The 22,350-nt window shown below is 42.9% G+C and overlaps 1 protein-coding gene across 1 annotated transcript in view; it reads left to right on the plus strand.

Moving 5' to 3' along the window:
- LOC130379376 (uncharacterized) overlaps positions 1-22,350 on the plus strand; it is a 37,738-nt gene that overhangs the window by 9,597 nt on the left and 5,791 nt on the right. The window contains exons 3-20 of the mRNA XM_056586157.1: positions 766-930; positions 8,498-8,635; positions 8,844-8,995; positions 9,155-9,258; positions 9,374-9,569; positions 9,662-9,793; positions 9,963-10,106; positions 10,277-10,412; positions 10,941-11,091; positions 11,554-11,690; positions 14,047-14,158; positions 14,706-14,769; positions 14,889-15,092; positions 16,326-16,471; positions 17,571-17,689; positions 17,785-17,909; positions 18,034-18,131; positions 18,241-18,377. Of these exons, the coding sequence (XP_056442132.1) occupies positions 766-930; positions 8,498-8,635; positions 8,844-8,995; positions 9,155-9,258; positions 9,374-9,569; positions 9,662-9,793; positions 9,963-10,106; positions 10,277-10,412; positions 10,941-11,091; positions 11,554-11,690; positions 14,047-14,158; positions 14,706-14,769; positions 14,889-15,092; positions 16,326-16,471; positions 17,571-17,689; positions 17,785-17,909; positions 18,034-18,131; positions 18,241-18,377 (2,460 nt within the window). The remainder of the gene's footprint in view (positions 1-765; positions 931-8,497; positions 8,636-8,843; positions 8,996-9,154; positions 9,259-9,373; positions 9,570-9,661; positions 9,794-9,962; positions 10,107-10,276; positions 10,413-10,940; positions 11,092-11,553; positions 11,691-14,046; positions 14,159-14,705; positions 14,770-14,888; positions 15,093-16,325; positions 16,472-17,570; positions 17,690-17,784; positions 17,910-18,033; positions 18,132-18,240; positions 18,378-22,350) is intronic.

A 22,350-nucleotide genomic window follows, 5' to 3' on the forward strand; every position in this document is an offset into this window, starting at 1 on the left:
GCTCATCTGATAGAATACATGACCAACCACTCTGGGGCAGAATGTTAATTGTCCTGCAGGAGAAGATTCAGAGAAACCACAGCAAGCAGGCTACCCTTTTCCGTGACTGCCAGATCGCTTTGGTGGGATAGGGAGCCAGAACCCAGGTCTTGTGATCAGCAACAAAAGCACTATAACAGACGCTCCCTTGACAGAGTCAAAGGGTCACAGACGTAGTCCTGGGCTTGAACCGGCTCACTATGCAGGTACTCGGGAAAAAAAGTGGACACCTACCTGCCCAGTGCTCCCTCTCAGGTAGTGGCAGACTTTGGTAGTACACCACTGTGTAGTAGTACTATGATACTGACAGTATCGTGTTAAGGCCAATCCTTAGAAAGAATGCGACAAGACAAAATGTCTGGTGTTTCATATAATGCAGTGGCCCGCGCAGCCTGCATTACTACATCTCTTCTCAGTTGGCAAGGAATGCTTGCTGTGGAAAGCCAATGGCACAAGTGTTTCCCTAAAGGTGGTAAGCCACCGGCTGTGAACTGCTTGGTAGAAATAGGGTTATTCTGCCCTACTCCAGATCTCTTGGAAGGTGAGGAAGGCCTCCAGACTTGTGCAGACTTGTGTTGCACCCCGAAATAATGTTGAGCGCAATCCGTAAAAGCTACACATGCTGCTCTTTGTCTGCTATGCTAAAGGAAGCCCTCTAAGCAATCCCTTTTCCACTGGCTGGGGGATGGAATTTCTCAATCACATTTATCACAAATTCCAAAACAGGCTTGACTCAAGTGGAGAGGAATCGCTTTGCAAACCTGAAGGACCATGTGACAAGGCTCAGAGCCAGGCCAGACCCAGGCCATGGACCAGGATTCTTTAAGAAGATGGAGGAATTCAGCCTTCTATACACATACCCGCAGTGTCCTGAGGCAAGATATATCCAAGGTAAGATTGACATGTCTGTATATTAATAGCTGTCTTGCAGAAGCACACACTTTTTGCATTAATGGTTGTAAAAATTACAGAAACTAGCCACTGTAAAAAAAATGCCACGCTACAGGTTAACATTGAAGAGTAGGGGCCCAGACATTTAGTTGAGGTCGTAATTCCTTCCCCATTTAATAATATTTTGAATAATGTTTCAAACAGCAAAAGTACAATATGGGGGGGGGTAAGGGTTGTGTGGTAAAGACAGGCTTTGGTTCGAGTCCGACTTGGCTACGGCAGAGCTCTAAACCGGTAGCACACCAGACATGCCTCTCATCGGATACAAAAAGGTGGTTGGTACCACCAGTTTCATTGAAATTGTACTGCAGGGCATTCTGGTGGCTCACCGGGTAGAGCCCATACTATTACTGTGCGTTGTTAATTTTGTCAGCTATTTTAGATTTAGTCTTAGTCTTAGTCTTTTGACGAAAATGCTTAGTATATTTAGTCACATTTTAGTCATTGTTTTCCTTTGTAGTTTTAGTCTAGTTTTAGTCGACGAAAAGTCCTTACATTTTAGTCAACTTTTAGTGATTACTTTTAGTCAAAATGTTTTCTCTTTTTATAGTAGTTCAATTAGGCTAACCCTATATAGGCTATATGACACCTGCTAAGTTGTTCCACTCAAATAGAGTACTAAAGTGAAAACGTTACGTTTATTTTTTTACGGTCCTGGCAACCGGATTTTCAGTTCTAAACAACCGAACGAGAGATGGCGTTCTCCATTGCTTCCATGTGTTGTTTCTTTCAAAATTAAAATAAATAAATTTCAAGAGGTGAAAATCACTTCCAATCGAAAAATGTCGAGGCGTTCATGTATTCCCCTGGGGTATTAAAAGGAAAAGTTTGTAAACGTTAGTTTAGTTTAGTTTTCTTTTTAATATGAAGACAATCTATTCTCAATATTACTTACATCATTGGTAAAGCAAACTCACAAATCAATTCGCAAAAAGATTGTTCCTTTTCCAAAATCTGTTGCTCTCGAAACGTGACGTCACACTTTAGTACTCTTGTCTGTTCAGCCTTCAAAACGATAGCTGGTAAATTGTGAAAAATGCATTAAACTGTAATCAGAAAACGCGGTTATATGCTATAAACCCTATAGTATCTTGGGTATAAAGGCTGGGACGGATTTCAAGTCCACCTTATGTTGAAGTGTAGACCGTGGCGATTCCCATTGAAACAAATGGCGCGGTGATTTTCTTCAAAACGAGAGCCGGTAAATTGTGAAAAATGAATTAAACTGTAATCAGACAACGCGGTTATATGCTATAGACCCTAGTATCTGTGGAATTAAAGCTGGGAAGAATTTCGAATCATGTACAATGTATAACGTTAGCTTATAGCTGAGTGGACCATACCTCCCGTTGCCAAGTCGTAGCTAAGGTCCGTCCTATTTACTGGTGGAGTGAACAGTTGCATAAGAACCTTACGGGAGTGTACTGATTGGAAAATATCGTGCATTTTGAATGTCCAAATAGCACACCAATAACATTTTAGTCCTGTCTCGTCTCGTCAACGAAAACAAAATGACATTTCGTCATTGTTTTTATTATCACAGATCTATTTTTAGCTCGTCAACGTCTCGTCTTAGTCACGGAAAAAGGTTGTTGACGAACATTTTTCGTCATATTTTTCGTTAACGAAATTAACACTGGTTCACACCAAATGCTAAATTTGTCGCCCATTCGCGTTGTCACCAAAGTTTTGTCCCGCCACACGCTGTGCAAGTTTTGTCGAATTTGTCGCGCCACAACAAGATAACCACCATTGCATGTCTTTACCTTTTGTGGAAGAGGGAGAGACGTCGGAGGACCCGACGCAGTATATTCATAATGTTGTAATGACCACGGAAGAGGCAGTGAATGAAGTCTTGAATAGACAGAGATTTATTAGATAGGCCTACCTAATAAACCGTTGGAACATACAAGACCGGAAACATTGCAAAGCCGGTAAACAAACCCAGAGAAGCCCAATCCCTATGAGAGCTCCCTGCACTGCGGCCATCCGGAGGCGCACAGAGCTTTTAGCTGTGATATTATATATACAAATATTATATTATATACTATATTATATACAGAGCTCCGGGAGTCACAAACGGCAACATTCACTTTCTCCTCCATGCTGCAGTTCACCCCGGACTGCACTGCACTGAGTTTGACGGTTGAACGCTGATTGGCTGTTACGTTAAACATGTGACTCAGTGGCCACGCTGTTGAACGCTGATTGGCTGTCATCACGCGAAATTCGCGTCAAAGTTGAAATATTTCAACTCGAGCGAATTTGTCGCGCCACAAATCCTCGTGAACGCACTCGCCTGTGCACGGCGAAAGTGAGGCGCGACTAATCAAAACTTGTCGCTGGTTTTATCTCGCGAAAAATTCGCCCGATACGCGTCTATACGTTCACTTTGTATGGGATCCTGTCGCCCCGTCGCGTTTGGTGTGAAATCACGGTTAAAGCTCAGGCCTTATGCGTTCACACCAAACGCGACGGGGCGACAGGATCCCATACAAAGTGAACGTATAGACGCGTATCGGGCGAATTTTTCGCGAGAGAAAACCGGCGACAAGTTTTGTTTTGTCGCGCCACACTTTCGCCGTGCACAGGCGCGACAAATTCGCTCGAGTTGAAATATATTTTTACGGTCCTGGCAACCGGATTTTCAGTTCTAAACAACCGAACGAGAGATGGCGTTCTCCATTGCTTCCATGTGTTGTTTCTTTCAAAATTAAAATAAATAAATTTCAAGAGGTGAAAATCACTTCCAATCGAAAAATGTCGAGGCGTTCATGTATTCCCCTGGGGTATTAAAAGGAAAAGTTTGTAAACGTTAGTTTAGTTTAGTTTTCTTTTTAATATGAAGACAATCTATTCTCAATATTACTTACATCATTGGTAAAGCAAACTCACAAATCAATTCGCAAAAAGATTGTTCCTTTTCCAAAATCTGTTGCTCTCGAAACGTGACGTCACACTTTAGTACTCTTGTCTGTTCAGCCTTCAAAACGATAGCTGGTAAATTGTGAAAAATGCATTAAACTGTAATCAGAAAACGCGGTTATATGCTATAAACCCTATAGTATCTTGGGTATAAAGGCTGGGACGGATTTCAAAGTCCACCTTATGTTGAAGTGTAGACCGTGGCGATTCCCATTGAAACGAATGGCGCGGTGATTTTCTTCAAAACGAGAGCCGGTAAATTGTGAAAAATGAATTAAACTGTAATCAGACAACGCGGTTATATGCTAGACCCTAGTATCTGTGGAATTAAAGCTGGGAAGAATTTCGAATCATGTACAATGCATAAAGTTAGCTTATAGCTGAGTGGACCATACCTCCCGTTGCCAAGTCGTAGCTAAGGTCCGTCCTATTTACTGGAGGAGTGAACAGTTGCATAAGAACCTTACGGGAGTGTACTGATTGGAAAATATCGTGCATTTTGAATGTACAAATAGCACACCAATAACATTTTAGTCCTGTCTCGTCTCGTCAACGAAAACAAAATGACATTTCGTCATCGTTTTTATTATCACAGATCTATTTTTATCTCGCGAAAAATTCGCCCGATACGCGTCTATACGTTCACTTTGTATGGGATCCTGTCGCCCCGTCGCGTTTGGTGTGAAATCACGGTTAAAGCTCAGGCCTTATGCGTTCACACCAAACGCGACGGGGCGACAGGATCCCATACAAAGTGAACGTATAGACGCGTATCGGGCGAATTTTTCGCGCCACACTTTCGCCGTGCACAGGCGTGACAAATTCGCTCGAGTTGAAATATTTCAACTTTGCCGCGAATTTCGGGTGATGACAGCCAATCAGCGTTCAACCGTCAAACTCAGTCCGGGGTGAACTGCAGCATGGAGGTGAAAATGAAAGTTGCCGTTTGCGACTCCCGGAGCTCTATATATAATGTAATAGTATATAATATTATATTTGTATACATAATATCACGGCCAAAAGCTCTGTGCGCCTCCGGATGGCCGTAGCGCGGGGAGCTCTCATAGGGATTGGGCTTCTCGGGGTTTGTTTACCGGCGTTGCTATGTTTCCGATCTTGTGTGTTCCAACGGTTTATTAGGTAGGCCTATCTAATAAATCTCGTGTCTATTCAATACTTCATTCACTGCCTCTTCCGTGGTCGTTACAATATTATGAATATACTGCGTCGGGTCCTCCGACGTCTCTCCCTCTTCCACAAAAGGTAAAGACATGCAATGGTGGTTATCTTGTTGTGGCGCGGCAAATTCGACAAAACTTGCACAGCGACAGATCATGATGTGTGGCGCGACAAATCTTCGGCGACAACGCGAACGGGCGACAAATTACACGTTTGGTGTGAACGCACAGATATGGCAGCGACCTGGGTTAGATTACTACCCATGGTCCTTTGCTGCATATCCTCCCTTCATTCTTTCCTATACTTTCTTCTCTATCTCACTGTAGGAAAAAAAAACAATGTTGCTAGAGTCTATATCCTGATTAGGGCTGCAACAACGAATCGATAAAATCGATAAAAATCGATTAATAAATGCGTTGGCAACGAATTTGGTCGTCGATTCGTTGTGTCGCGCGATTAATAAGTTACTCATAGGCGCAGCACTGTTTACAGCCAGCCGCCGACAGGTTAGTTCATGGTTCATGCACGTCCACAGCGATCTTTAGTGTGAGCGACCACAGCTTGTACTTTGGTTATGTCTTAAAACTGGACTGTAGGCCTACATAAAAGTGTTGTACCTCCACTGTCTTTGGGTTAAAAAAAAAACCTTAAACTCAGTATCCGTCAAGTCCAACCGAAAACTCTGTCAGCTGCTGCTGCTGCAGACGTTGTGCAGACGGGTTTGGAGTCGGCACTGCGTGCATCAACAGTCATTCAAAGCAGCGGTAGTTATCACACAACCGGACAGTGTAGAAAGTCCCGTCAGTTAAAAATAGTAATGCCGTTTTTAAATCCATATTAAAATCGGCAGGATATAGAGCTAGTTAGCTTTAAAAAAAATTGACACATGATTGATGCGTTCAAATGCAACAGAAAAAATAAAATAATAATTTAGATTTTGGTGAAAACTTGTTTTCCCAGTAATATAAAATAGATAGTAAAGATAGAATTATGACCTGTTTAATATCCTATCTTGAACTATCATCATCTTATCAGCAATTAAAGCAATATTACAAGTTCTATTTCAAGGAGTCTCGAAAATGGTATCAATAGGTTTGACCGGTTAACCATGGACATCCCTTATATACATATAAAAGTATATCATATATTGTATGTTTTTTTTTGTGTTATCCCAGTTATTTTTTTAATTTTTTTTAAAATTATTTAATATTACTTTGAATTGTTCCGGGACGTTGGAGCAATAACCTGGTGTTTTTACACTTCAGTCTGCACTGTGAATTTGAAGTAATGTTCCGTTTTTTAATAAAGATGCGGCAATTCCAAATGTTTCTTTTTTTTATCCGTTTCATCGATTAATCGAAAAAATAATCTACAGATTATTCGATTATTAAAATAATCGTTAGTTGCAGCCCTAATCCTGATGACCAGGGGTGGTTGGCCTGATAAAAAGATAATAACTTATGCTATTATATCAGTATCTATTTTATTGTGAACACAATTAATTTATTAATATCTCAGGGTCATGCTCCTAAACAGTTACTAACTTCAATAAGCTAGAAGAAATGCACTATGTTGGAGTCTATCTATGGACCTTATATTCAAGGCCCCAAGTTGATGACCTTTTGGTGAGGTCATTTCATGAATTCCTTTTGGGGTAGAGCCCTCAAATTAATAATCTTGTACGTTTTTAAGCTCTCTTTCATACAAAAACAGACCCTAGGTATTAAGTAGGGTTGGGTATCGTTTGGGTTTTATCCGATACCGGTGCCTACTCTGTACTTTTCAAACGGTTCCGGTGCTAAAACGGTTCTCGAACCGGTACTTAAAAAAACGAAACCGCACACACTTGCATACATGCACGACTTGTTATGAGTTTCACATTAAGCAGAAAGTCAGCGGACCCTGAGTTGAATGGCAATGGTGTTTGCTAGCCTACTTGATATGCAAGATTTACGGTTTGCATTAAATTACTCGACTTACACGAAGAGGCTGATGTGAGTGCTGTGACTGATAAATATATTTTTAAAAAATAATTACAAATAATTGTAATTACTCGCTGAAAGCAGGCAGGCACGCATCATGGCGCAACATTACTGCCAAAGTCATATTAAGTAGTATAACTCATGTGCGCAAGGCAGCCACAGGAGACGCCAACATTGTTTTCAGCCGCTCGATACCGCGCTGTATTAATTCCCAAGTTTTGAAAAGAAAAAGTATTTGAAGCGAATAACGACTCTGTTTTTGATTTGTTTATTTGGTTTTGAACAGAAAGTTTTGGATGCATGCATAGGCTTTGAGTTTGTTTGTTTGTTACTTTAAAATTACATTCGCTCGCAACACACACACACGTTCATTCACGTTCACCCACTACAACCTACCGATCTTCAATCAAAACAACATCAAGTAAGCGATGCCGCAGCGCGTTGACAAGTCCGTCCCGAGTCTCGAGGCGCCCATAGGCTTTATGGTTTATATGTTTGAAAGCCGTGACACACTCTTTTACCAGTTGGCCTGAAATACCACGCCTTGCAGTCATGGTCCTGGACCTATAAAGAAAGTCGTAGTCGTACCATGCGTGTTTAGCTCAACATTGAAAAGGGTCCAGTCTGAAACAGTGTCGCGCAGCGCTGTGTTCCGAACATTGTGTATTCAAATACACCGGTATGGCCCTCTATAAAAAAATCATATCCTAACGAAAATACACACCGTTATTCAGTGTGAACCGGTATAGCGCCCAGCACTAACGCAAGTTGACGCCGCAACACCATGGGGGCGGGGCAGGGGGTGTTAAAAAACGCCCGGCACCGTTATGAGGAACCGAAATGTGCGTTCTTATTCGATCTTGTTAGAACCGTTTACGTCGGAACCGGTTCCCTACTGGAACCGAGTTTCGGTGCTCAACCCTAGTCTTAAGTCACTCCCAAGTGTCCTTGACTCCTAGGTAAATTGCAACCTCCTCCGGTTGTCAACATTACGATGATACTTTGTTGATATTTTCAGTAGTCTTTTGAAAATGTATTTGTTTCTGCCTTTTACTTTATTGATTGTATTACGCCTTTTAAACATAATAAGCACTATTCACTTGTAACAATTATCCCGTTAAACAAAAAGTATATATACCATTCACTTTTTGGTGAAGCAATGGCAAATATAATACATGGCTGCGTAGTTTTTTCCGAAGAGGAACAATAAATATGTCATCCCTGGGTCACAAGAAAATCTCATATGGGTCATGTGGGTTGGCGAGCAGGCTGATTTATGTACTTCATTGAATGTGTCTGCCAATTCAGTTCTCCGATGGGAGTAATTGAGCCCAGTAGGTTACCAAACATACTGGTTTCTCCCTGGTTATCCATATGAGGTTTGCAATATAATGGCAATTCATAATTTGTTCCCTTTCTAGACATGGATCCTGCACAGAACACAGTTGAAGATTTAATGCTAAGGATTTGTCATGTTGAAAATGTTGGCAACAGTAAAGGTGTCTGTCTGTACACGGTGGACGGAATGCCCCTAACCGATGACCCCTTCCTCAACACATGTAAGAACAGCATACCTTTTGCCTAAATCATGCAAACACAACTGTAGGTACTGTTATGAGTCTTAAACATCATTACAATTATTTATATATTATAAATCCTGAAACATTGATGTATTCAGCCAGTTCTGTTTATCTTAAACTATGATGTCTAATCATATATGATGCATTCATAAACATTTATGTTTTTGTTTTTATTTCATTTCCCCAGGTTCCTTAAAAGACAGACAGATAAAAAACAAAGATATACTCTATGCCATATTTACACCCACTCAGAACCTACTAAGTAACATTGTGATTACTAACAAAGCAGTTGGAGATACTCCAGGAGAGAATACTGTTCGATGTCACATAATGCTCAGGGTGGGTGTTTAATGCAAAAGATCTTGTTTTAAGAGGACCAAATTTAAGAATCAATTTATTCCTGATAGACACTTGTTTCCTTCCTGTTTGTTGCCATACAATATACATTTTCAGTTTACATGTCATTCTTCTGTCACTCTCTCGTTTTTCCACCTCCAGGGAAACTTTGAAATCTCTGTAAACTTGACCACAGACACAATTAATGATTTGAAAAAAAAACTGTCATTCGAAAGTGGAGTCCCAGGCCATGCTCTACATTACCAGTAATCCCAAATCTAAATAATTTTTAATTTGCAGTTAGTTTTTTGCATTTAAATTATGAAATATTTTCCTCACAGCTCAATTAATTTATAATCAGACTGAACTTAATTTTGACAGAGGGAACCATGGTGTTGGTGAGATATTGGAAGATTGTGGCATCTCCGAAGACAGAATTTCAACAGTTAATTTTTCATTGTCTACGTGTCTCGACGAACCCCAAAACAATCAACAATTGTTCAGTAATGATGTTGAACCGTCTGTGCCTCAAACCACAAAAGGGCACAGTGTGTTCCTCGCTTCACTGTATTCTGTTGTAAGCCACATTGAATTACCTACCATTTAATTCCATTACAAACCTTTATCAGTATTCTTTGCAAAAAACAAAATGCTTTTGCACTCTCTTAGAAATCAGAAAAGTGTGGAGGGAATTTCCTGAAGGTGGTTGCTTACATTCGCAAACTAACTGGCTGTAACCCTCTGGCACAAAGCTTGTTCCAGCTGATCTGCAAGAATGAGATTGTAACCAAAACTCAGAAGGTATGTTGTACTATTAGCATTTAGCTATCTTTGTGCTCGTTGTGGCACACAACCCTCATGCATGATACATGAATGAATAAATACTTTATTGCAGACTCAAAGTTCCATATTAGTCCCATATATCCACATGCATATGCATTATGGTTGTATTATCTTCCACCCTCTAAAGATAGCAATCCTCGAGGGACTGTATGTGCTGTTTAGAGAACTTTTGCCAAGGCCTGGACAACGCACTGAGGAAAAACCAATCGATGACATTAACGTCTTTGAGTTTTCAACACACTGTTGGGCATATCTCATAGCAGCATCAGAGGTACGTTTCATACTTCATACTTGTCTTGATATTATTTTGCTCAAACGTGTCCATTGGAATGCCAGAAACTCATCACTCTATCAATTGTTATTAAACATATTCAGCCTACTTTTATTTAAGGATGATGTCCAATTTCCTTAAAAATTAATGACCTTCCCCTATTTAACCAGAATGAGTCAGAGGTGCATGAAAATTATGCACCAATCAAACTGACATCTCAGGAAGGACTTCGTTTTTGTGAACCAGTCAATGTACCTGGAACACCAGTTGTCTTGGAAAGAGCTCATGTTCTTCAAAAGATCAGAGGTAAATTGACAAGTCTACAGAACCATTTTGCACACATGTAACATACTAGTATGCACTTCGCTAGTCAATAGATGCCATTCTTTAAGTAAAACTGCCACATTATAATTTATTGTCAATTGAATAAAAAATGATGCATGCACAAATCTGACCCGTCCCTTTAAATAATTGTCGTTAACAAATAAACATTAAGACCCACATCCATGCCATTTTTATTTTCTTCTCTAAACACTCATTAATATGATAATTGGTCATTGTTGGACAACTGATTGCCCATGAAATAATGAAAAATGATATAAGGAATTTAAAGAATTTTGGTTTGTGAAGTGTCAAACAGAAATATATATTAAAGGTAAGGTACAAAGCAAACATGAAATCAATGTTATGTTGTAATCAACATCAATAAAACCATACTTTACAAAGGGCAGGGAGCTCATAGGATTGATCTACAATGAAAAGTATGTTTTGTGACCATATGTAATCGTTTGCAATATTCTTAGCTTAATTCACATTGCCTTGATTCTTTTATAGATGGAGAGAGAATTCCAAACTGCTCTGAAGTAGACTTGCAGGAGAGCTCACTGAAGAGAAACTTTGATCTGGAGAAGATCTTGCTCAGCCTGCCTCCCTCCTTCAAAACATACTTCTTCTGGATATCTCATGCTGACATGCATGGAGAGAAGTCTGTAGCCATTTAACAAAGATATACCATTTGAATATAAAACTGATTTGATTAAGCCACCTCTGCTTGGCCTCTTAACACAGTATTTCTACATTGTCAAGGAAATATCTGTGCGATAGTTATATTTGAGTGTTGTTTTTAATATTCAAATTGTAGGGTACTTACACAGAACTGTTAAAAGTATTACCTCAGATTTGTATTATTTAAGCTGATTAAGAAGCTTATAAAAGCCCAAAAATTATATAGATGAAAGTATCCAATATCTTATCATTATTGGTAACTGTTGTTAGCAGAATCTGGGGTGTCCTGTTATTGATAAATGATGTACGACGGTGATGCGGCCGAGGCAAGGCCAAGGTTTCTTACCACCACCAAGAAGTTGTGCTTTATACCTTACAGAAAGCTGCCATGGAGCAAAGGCAGCAAAAGCTAAAGTGGTAAAGTCCATGTTTCTGCTTAAAGCTTTCAGGTGAATATGAAGAAGACTTTTGCCGACATGACAGAGAATGTGTCTAAGTTCCCCTTCCTACAAGTGACTCCTCCACTCCAGCTCAAGGAAGCAGGCCAATCTGGGCCATTGCCTGTCCTTCTGAGTGAAGGTACTGCATTAAGTAAAATTAAAGAAAATTATGTTGTTATGTATGTATGTATACACTAGGGATGAAATGGTAACAGGTTTTTGGATAAACTAATGGATTCCCAACTCCCAGGATAACTGTTTCAAATATTAGATAATTGAAACCATGTTTGATAACCGCACTTTGAAAAATGCCCTCTCCAGCATCAACCACTAAGCAACATTCCCGCTGGCATGTTCATTTTTTGCATCAATGAAAGACATGCTGAAAGGCATGAGCCTAGTGAAGACAAGTTAATGCTCTGTCCTAACACCAAAATATCCATTGTATTTAGAGGATTCAATTATAATAATTTTGTTTTTTTAATCCAGGTGTTGTTTAGCGAATGGCAGTAAGCAGATGAGGGGGATTATGATCAGTTGGTGTGTCTCGGTTTGAATTTAAAGCATACTTAGCTTTTTCTATGATTGCTGAGGGAAACTTAAAGGGATACTTCACCAGTGGAGCTATGAATGTTATATGAAGTAAATAATTCTATGTATTATAAATGTGCAACATTTTTTGAAATCGGTTCATCCTAGCCTGAGAAAAGACAGAAAGTGGTCTCTCTGGCTCAAAGTAGGAAATCCTCCAACTATGACTGCATTGCGCTCGCTGCAACGTGGTAGCGCGAGCAAACTTTGTGTGAACATATCCCTGTGATACGTTGACTAGTTTAGACTTCTGCTCTCGTTTTACTGTACAGCATAAAAACATTTGCTAATTACAGAAGCTCAGCATATCAAGTATCAACCTTTTCTCCCCAGTTGAAATAAGTGTTTATCTTATACAATAGGCCTACTTTAGTATTATAGCACTTGGGTTAGTAAACTAATCAAAACAACCAACATGAATTTGAAGTTTCATTCATGAAAAAATATGAACTATTTACAAAAATAAAACGTGTAGGGTGGGTTTGCTCGAGTCAAAATAGTCACAGCTCATCTTGAGCATCTTCCGTCTCCTGGTAGCACAGTACTTCCCATCTGGTGCTGGGTAATTAGCTCTGATGGCCTGGACAACACAGGAAGCCGATACTGTCTAAGAAAGAAAGAGAACAACATTGGCAAAGCAAGATATGCCTTGAGTAGCATACAGCATTACACAGACTTCAAGCAAACGTAATATAGCCTATGCTCTGCCAATAAGATTGGCTACTTTGTAGCCAACTATTGTAGCCAATGTGTTAGCAAAAAAATCAAAGACTGCTCTATGCTCAGACGTCTGTTTCTCCCGGCGGGCTTTGGCCGGCGTTTCCAGTTCACTTTCTGGGTCGGGAAATATGTATCCAATACCCAAATGTTCAGATGAGGTGTATAGCCTGGGTGAGAGGTTACACACATGGCCCAGTCCGCGCCAGATTCAGCTATTTACTCTAGAAGAAACTGGCATAGCTGAAATTCGCTGCAGCACAGGGACTCTTTGTTAGTGTCCATAGGCGAACAGAGCAAACAGGTACACCACCAGTTCACGCCGGCGCGCTCCGACTCCTCGTCCTCTTGTTCAGCTGCAGCCGCAGCAGCCTCCACCTCTATTTGTCTAAATTCTTCCTGGCTGTATTCTGGCTTGTACAAATAGACCTGATTGTCAGAATCCAGCAATAGATTTTCAAATCCACTTCGGCTGTTGCCCATTGCAAATTTGCTTCTGCCATGGTCGCAGGTTTGTGTCGGGCTAGTTCTTGAGCTAAGCGGTGAAGAAACATGGCGGACATTGTGTTTACACCTCGTATGCGAGCTCCAGCCCCCCTCCATTCCTTATTGGTGGGCTTACAAATTTGCAGAAGCCGTGTTTTGTAGTCCTCTGCCCTTCTAGCAGGCAAGCAAAGTTTTACTGAGATGACGTCAAACTCGCCAATTGACGTCATGTCAGGAGAACTTTAAATCAGGAAAGCTGGGCTAAGGGAAGACTGGGTTAGACTGAGGGAATTGTATTGATTCTTTTATGTTACAATAGCGATTTTATAATGATAGAACGCCGGTTCTGAATCGGTGAAGTATTCCTTTAAGTGAAGATTGGCAGCCTTTCTGCAGAAGATGCAGAAAAAAAATCGTTGCGAAGGGCTCAACCTTCATTAATGTTAATGCACATTTCATATGGTTTTCATGTTTCCATAAACTATTGAATATACATTATTTTAATGTTCATGAAAACAGTTTGAACTCTAGTATACACACACACACACATGCACACACATTTATAGGATTTAATGATTTGTTGCTAGCTAGCATAAGTACTTCCTTGTGCCACATTTAACAAAATAAGTCAATTATTGGATCAGCATACATAGTCTCTAGTGCATTAATGGTTCATTAACACATACTTCTTCTTGTGGCAGATAATCTTGGTATTTGTCTGTGCAAAGATAAAATGCAACCGCAAGTGATTCATGTCTGGGATTTTCTCATTGGCAAAGAACACCATCTGAATTTGGAGGAACTGGCCGCCAGGTAAGCAAATAAATCAGTTGCACTTCTTTACTAACAATACACACTCATGTGTGCACAACATATATATTGCCCTATGTGGAACATAAATGTACATTTATTTTATGTCAAATAAGCCAATTTGCTAAAATGTGACCATTTTGATGTTCTCAACTGAAAAGATGCGGACCACTTTTCAACTGTTAAATTACATTATAATACATTAACATATTTGCCATTTTTTAAAGGAAATCTTAATAGTAAATTGAATGCTATCAAATAGGACTTTTGTAACCAGTGGCCATTCAAATCACTTTACAATCTTGTCTAACATTCACCCATTCAGACACTGACGGAATAGTCAACCATGCAAGGCAACAGCCAGCTCAATGGGAGCAGTTATGGTTGGGTGTCTGGCTCTGGGAGACCTCAACATTCAGATAGTGGGTGGATCTGGGGATCGGACTAATAACCTTCTGGTTTCTCGTCAACCTGCAAAAATATATTTTGCAGGAACAATTGTCGATTTGTAGAAATTCTGATTCTCCTGCTTTGCATTTTCTTTACACAGAACTGGTAATCTTTCGGATGACCAGTCATTTATTACTTGCAGGACTCCGAAAGAAGCAATACTGGTAATAGTTTACTTTTATACTTGCATTATATGTCATGGCCATCTGCTAACTGAATATATAACAGTAGTATAGCAATGACTTTACATTGCAATACTCGTAGAATCTTTTTATTTTTTAAGGTGCTGATGGATACCAGTTCCTCAATGGAGGAAGAATGCTACGGTGAGCTGAAAATTAGGAAAATAGATGCTGTGAAGGAGCTATTTGACAGCTTTGCAACAAGGACCATGGCCTATGATTTCCATCACGTGATCTGCTTTGTGAGGTTCAGCTCGGACGTGAAACTCATCCATACATTTACAGAAACTCTGGAAAAATTCAAGGTAGGAAAAATTATTATTGAACATTATTATTTTGGAAAAAGGTAAAATATTTGCACTTTTCCATTAGCACTTTAGGCCATGCTGAGCCCGTGTTGACCTCGCTGTTGCATTTCCATTATTGGATTGCTGATATCGATATTAACCATGTTTTTTTCCTAATTGCGAGGACATCGTGTAACACTCTGAGAAATATGTGTGAAACTATGTGTTATGTGTAAACAAGAATAATCTGAAATAATTTGATTTGCTATTGATATGAGTAAGCAAAAAAGGCGGAATATTTAACTTATATTATAGCCTTCCGATTTTACGGTAGGTCTTTCTCCTCCCGAGTCAGAGCGAATCTGTGGCAGAGTAGGGGCACGGCTTTGCAGAATGTGGGCAGGAAAAAAAAAAAATAACGCTCCCCATAGAGAGGTGTGCTAAATTTCAGGCGCACCTGTGTGAACATGAAAATGTTAAGTCACACTGAACAGATTCTGGGTTGCACTCTGGAGCCCTGAAAGACATGATAACTTCAATAAATTCAAATTTTGAAATACATTTCAAAGTTTTCATATATCGGTCGGGCATTAAAAGACACACCTTCAAGCCAAAAACCCCTTTGTTAATGGATTTGCAAATCACAGCCAGGCTGGGCTGCCAAGTTGAACAATGCCGAGCCGGTCCAGTGTAGTATAGCCAAAAAACGCCATATTCAATTACTGCTGCTAGGGGTCTCTAAATTAAAACATTAAAGGTCCCATGGCATACTACTTTATGTAAATATAAATCTATATAAATTAAATCCATTATTATTATTATTAACCAAAGATGTAGGTGATCAGGCAGAAATTTTGTTCACGGACAAGTTAATGTATTCATGTTGATGAACGTTAGTAAATTATGTTTATTCACATTATTTCATTAATGCTTCCAGTGCTTGTAGAATTTGTGATAAAGGGGACTTATTATACCACCAGGTGTGAGTGTGATTTGCCTTACAAGCCGTTTCTACCTAGATCTTTGCTGGATAGGTTAGTCTACCAGCCTACCCAGTGGATTGAAGTAAACGTTGCTCATCTATCGATATGGGGCAGATTTTCGAACCGGCTTGTAAGGCTAATCACACAAACACCTGGTGGTATAATATGTCCCCTTTAAGCTTGTCTGCCTTCAGATTTTAGATGTTAATCTAAAGTCAGATATGTAAGACTAATATAGCCCTAACTTTAGACCTGAATTCAATTACAGCAATATCTGCGTGACCTTGAACCGAAAGGCCGGACTGTTCTGTACGATGCCTTGCAACTTGGAGTGAAGGAAATGGAAGAAGTGAAGAAGAGGTTCCCTGATTGTAGACTTCGCATCATATGTCTCACGGATGGAAACGATGTTGGGTAAGTTCATAATGGTTTTCAATCAAACAGAAATGTATTAAAAGGAATATGCCACGATATCTGTACATTGGGGTTTTCCTGGCGTTTTAACCAGATTCAGACAAGTAGTTTAATTCCATATTAATGTGCCCAGAAGGGGAGTTCGCTGCGTTAGCATTTGCTTTCTGTTAGATGCTTCCATTTATTTTACAGTAGCCTAGCTCCTGTTCATGTAAGGGAAATACCCTTTTAGTAACTTTTCAAAGAATTCCAATGTGTTCCAAATAGTCATTTATTCTAAGCAAGAAACAACGCATAGCTGATAATGCGGCACTTGTAAAATTTTATTGTCAGCTGCTTCCGGCTTGGTAAGATACCGTTAGGGCAACCTGTCAGCAGCGTATCACAGGTAAACTTATAATCACAGCACCGGAAATAGTGCTATTAGAGTTAGAAATAGACCCAGATGGGAGTTCCAGTCTGCGTGAGCATGGAGTAGACGCATTTACTTCACTCTCCCACATGCTTAATAAATTCTAAGAACTTAGCCTATTTTTTGTTAACTTTTAACGACCAACCCCACGAGAAGATGGCCACAAAATAGACCCAGATAGAATTACCTGGGTGTTCGTAGACCAACTACATTTTGTTTGCACTCGTTTGAATAAGCAACTATTTGATGGGGGAACAACTGGAAATCTTTGGAAAGTAATTAAAAGTGTAGTCCGTCAGGTAACGACTAGGCTGCTGAAACTCTGCAGGTCAATAGAAGTAGCTAACATAAAGCTAAACCAGCAAACTCCTTTTAGAAGCATAATGATGAATTTGGAATTAAACAACTCGTCTGAATCGGGGTAAGACAAGCAAACGACAATTTACAGATATCACTGCTCATTCGTTTTATTAGCATGCGCCTCCACAACCTTACACAAGGCCAAAAATTAACCACAAATTTGCTGTATAATTTAAAAGCAAATCCATGCACTCACAAATGGAGGTTAATGCCATTTATTTATTATCTACGCTTCATATAGTTAATGGTATTCATATGTAGGGGTATATAGATTTGTACAAGATATTTACGGAGTTTATGATGCTTTGTGAATACTTGCCCATACAGATCAACAGTAAAACCTGAAATCGTTGCAGTAAATCTGATCAAATCCAACATCATTGTGGATTCAATCCTGCTTGGAAAAGTAGATAACAACACACTTCACGGAATCAGCAATGCCACAGGTATAGCACCACTAGAACCGATAACTTAGTCACACATGGTGAAAATATAGCCTATATTCAATCTATTTTTATTTTACATCCAATACTGGATTAAGGGGGTTGCTGTTTCAAGCCACAAACAAGCACAGATGGCCTCAAACTTTTTGAAAGTGAAACTGTTCTTTCATTGGAAATGAGGAAACCCAAGAAAAAACTTGATCCAATGTCCATCAAAAGTGCGGTAAGTTGCAATGGCTCATTTTTTTATCTATATTTATTTGTTGTCCTTTAAAATCAAGGACGACAAAAGTCAAATTTGACTCATGCTGTAATCTTCTAAATTGTGTGTTGAATCTGTCCATCAGACTGTTTTAAGTAGCATCTTTGCACAACACGGCTACGATGACCTCCCCGAGACGTCTCTGCCAAGCAAGTTCAACAACAAAGTCACTGTAACAGAGAAGTTTGTGCAAACCAACCAACCACTGATCATTCGTCTTATGTTTTGCTTTTCTTTTCCCATGTTGAGTTACTTGTTATAACCCCTAACCCACGCACTTCTTTCTAAATAGTGCTCTTAAAAAAAAGATCCAGGAATCAAAAAAAAAGCCCTTATTGGAGAAGGACAAACGTATACTAGAGGAGTTGAGAAGCCTGCATTGTGACCCTCATCCCTACTTGACCATCTTCCCATCTGAGTCAGACTTCAGTAAGTGACAATCTTGGCCACATAGCACTGGTTTCGGGAATCAGTGTTATCATTTATCTGAGGAGGGAACTTGAGACCCGCAATGGAGTCAGTCGAGTAGCGAATAGTAGGGAATTGAAAGCAAAAAGTCTGGCTGATTCTAAAGGCTATAATCGTTAATCATTGAATGCATTGTTTTTTTGTTGAGACGCTGCTGGACTCATACAACATTACAATAGTATTGTGGCGAATATCAAAAGCAGAGGCGTGCTATATTCTTTCAGTGACTTTATTGAAAAATCCCGAGTCCACCGTAACCAAAACAAAGCTCAACTTCTTTTTAACTCCTCCCCTAACTTCCGCACCGCAAAGCATGATGGGAACACATCAACCAATAGCAGTCGTATAACAAAACAACAAACATAACCCCGGCGCTACATTGCCTCCCACCAGAATGTCGCCTGTCCTCAGCCGACAACAAAGTCCTGATAGCGACGGGGAGGCCGCCTGTGAGCCCATGGGGTAACCCCACACTGTCTGTTTGAGTCGGAGGACTCGTCGGTGTGAGTGGAGCCGTGCTGGGTGAGCTGGGTGTGTCGGGAAGTCCGGCCGCCAGGGGGCGGTAGGGTGCCAAGCGGTCTCTGTGTATCACCACCACCCGCCCACGGGCACACATCTTCACCCGATACCGATACACCAAACATCGGAAAGTTGTTCCAGCACCTCACCGGGCCCCACCCAATGGCTGGTCAGTTTGGGGGAGACCCCCTTTTTCCGGGTTGGGTTGTAGACCCACACCATCTTCCCAGGCATGAAGGAGTGGCCCTGGCAACGGAGGTCATACCCCCGCTTTTGTCGTGCCCCCGCCTGTTCCTGACCATGCCTGGCAAACTAGTGAGCCTCTGCCGGACGCTTCTGGATGTCCCGCAGGTACTCGAAGCCCGTTATCTTGGAGAGATCAGTGTCGGGGGGTGCGCCGAAGGCTAGGTACACCGGCGTCTGCAGCTCTCTGCCGAACATAAGTGTGGCTGGCGTGCACCATGCTCTCTTGCACCGCTGAGCGATAAGCCCACAGGACAAGGGGTAGGTGGCGTCCCAGTCTCGCTGGTGTCGTGAGGTGACGATGGCCAGTTGCGTGGCAAGCGTCCGGTTGAACCGTTCCGTCGCTCTGGGGGTGGAGGGGCGTCGTCCTGGTCTTGCTTACCCCCATGCGTTTGCACACCTCAGCAAAGACTTGAGCCTCAAAGTTCTTCCCCTGATCGCTGTGCAGTTCTTGAGGTGCCCTGAACCGACAGAACATCTCACACACCAGACGCTCGGCTGTGGTCACCGCACTCTGGTCGGGTACGCCTCCGGCCACTTAGTGAAATAGTCCATGGCCACGAGGACATAGCGGTTCCCATTGTCTGTGATGGGGAATGGGCCCAGGATGTCCACCCCAACCCGCTCCATGGGGGCCCCCACCTGATATTGCTGCAAAGGGGCATGGGAACGTCCCGTCTGCCCCTTCTTAGCAGTGCAGGAGTCACAGCAGTGAACGAAAAGCTCTGTGTCCTTCCTGGAACCAGTCCAGTGGAAACGCTGGCGCAGCTTGTTGAGGTTCTTGGCCACCCCGTAGTGTCGTGCCCCCACCGAACCGTGGACCGCATGTAGCACCCGTTGGTGCCAGTCCTTGGGCACCAGTCCCTGCCACCCATCTCTCCCCAACCTGGTGCACGTCAGACCCTGTAAAGCAGTCCATCACGCCGTGCCAGGGTGGCCCACTCTGAGTAGCAGGTCTTGGTTTCCACGGACAAGGCAGAGACAGCCTGCTGGGGGGGGCATGCCTGGTTGTCAACCCACTGTCCCACCCTGGCCAGTGTGGGGTCACTGTCCTGTGCCACCTGCCACTCCTGGTCTTCCATTGCATTCAGCCAACTTTCACCTGGCCCGACCTGTCCCATGGCAGCTACCTCGAGAGTAGCTCCATCTCGTTCGTCCTGGCGTTCACAGTGTCTGCAGTCCTCACAGGGGCGTTGGGACAGGGCATCTGCATTGCTGTGCAGACGCCCAGCTCGGTGTTGGACTTCAAAATCGTAGTCCTGTAGGGCCTTGATCCACCGGACCACCTGACCCTCAGGCTCCTTGAAGCTCAGCAACCAGGTCAGGGACGCGTGGTCCATCCGGAGAAGGAACCACTGGCCGTAAAGGTAGGGGCAAAAGTGTTCGACCACCGCCAGGAGCTCACGTCGGGTGCGCAGTAGTTGTGCTCGGGCTGAGACAAGGAGCGACTGTAGTAAGCCACCACCCTCTCGCCTCCTGCTCCCCCTTGTGACAGGACTGCCCCCAATCCCACGTCACTGGCATCCGTGTCCACTATGAAGCTGAAGCCAGGGTCAGGAAGGGCCAGGATGGGTGTGGTTGTCAGAGCAGCACGGAGCTGGACGAAGGTGGCTGCACAGTTGTCCTCCCAGCTGAACTCCCTCCCCTTGTCCGTGAGACGGTGCAGGGGGGCGGCAATTGAGGCAAAGTCACGGACGAACCGTTGATAATAAGAGGCGAGCCCCAGGAAGCTGCGCACCTCATTTCGGGGGATGGGCCAATTCCTCACCGCCTCCACCTTGGCAGGGTCCATAGCCACGCCTTCTGGCCCAACCACATGGCCCAGGAACCTTGTCTCGCGCTGCAGTAGGTTGCACTTTTTGGGGTGTAGGCGCAGGCCTGCACCCCGAATGGCTTGGAAGACCTGGCGGAGATTCTGCAGGGCCAGCTCGAAGTCCCTGGCGTGGACCAGAAGGTCATCAAGGTAGACCACACACTGTTTTCCGTGGACGTGAGCCAGAACCCTCTCCATAAGTCTCTCAAACGTGGCGGGAGCATTGCAGAGACCAAAGGGCATCACCTTGAACTGCCAGACCCCTTTGCCGATGGTGAAAGCCTTCTTGGGTCTTGCATCTGGTGCCAGCTCCACCTGCCAGTAGCCGCTCTGCAGGTCTAGTGAGCTGAACCACTGAGATTTTGTCCAAGGCGTCATCTATGTGGGGAAAGGGATAAGAATCCTTTCTGGTTACATCATTCAAGTGACGATAGTCCACACAGAACCTCCAGGTGTCGTCCTTCTTTTTGAGCAGGAGGGCAGGGGCAGCCCAGGGGCTGTTGGATGGCTCTATCCCCCCCGCCTCAGCCATCTCCCGGATCATCTGCTCTGCTGCTTCTTGTTTGGCGAACCCTTGTCGGCGGGCTCGCAGTCTAATGGGCAGGGCCGTGCCAGTGTCAATTGAGTGCTGCACCAGGTTAGTTTGGGTGCAGTCCTGATTTTGTGCAGCAAAAATGTCTGTAAACTGCTGGAGCAGGTCTCGCAGCTGTTGATTCTGCTGAGCATCGAGTCCTTCACTGCTCCGCTGGTACAGTTCCTGGATCGCGTTGTCAACATCTGACGATGGGGGCTGAGGAGTCGTAGCTTCCACGGAGGTCGCTGTTGTCGTCTCAGGGGATGGCGGCGGTGATGGTGTGGCGCCTGGTGAACACAGCTGGGCTTGTGTACACCATATCTTCCCCCCTTGACGGCGCTGGAGGGTCAGCGTCTCCGTGCCGAAGTGAATGGTGTTCCTTGACACATCCACGCTAGCCCCCCAACGAGTCAGTAGATCCAGCCCAGGGGTCTAGAATTTTGGCCACCCAAAACTTGTGGGTGGTTTCGGTGCTCCCCACCTTCACTGGCAGCGGGATTTACCCCAGCATCCCAGCGTCCATCCTGTCTCTGGAAGCACCCCTGGGCGCACAATGGAGATGGTGGAGCCCGTGTCCATGAGGTCCCAGCAGGGTGTCCCTTGATGGAACAGAGGAGGTAGAGGCCGTGTGGCCCACTCTACCAATCTTGTTGTTGTTCTCAATGGGTCGGTTGGCAGTCTCCCCAGGGTGCCTACCCGCATTAGTTTCCCGACTGTCGGGCTCTGTGGTGTTTTGGTGCGGGGGCGAGGCAGTCCGGGGCCCAGTGCCCCACCTCTCCACAGCG

The sequence above is a fragment of the Gadus chalcogrammus genome, chromosome 3 (genome assembly GCF_026213295.1).
Source record: "Gadus chalcogrammus isolate NIFS_2021 chromosome 3, NIFS_Gcha_1.0, whole genome shotgun sequence".
Classification (NCBI taxonomy): Eukaryota; Metazoa; Chordata; class Actinopteri; order Gadiformes; family Gadidae; genus Gadus; species Gadus chalcogrammus.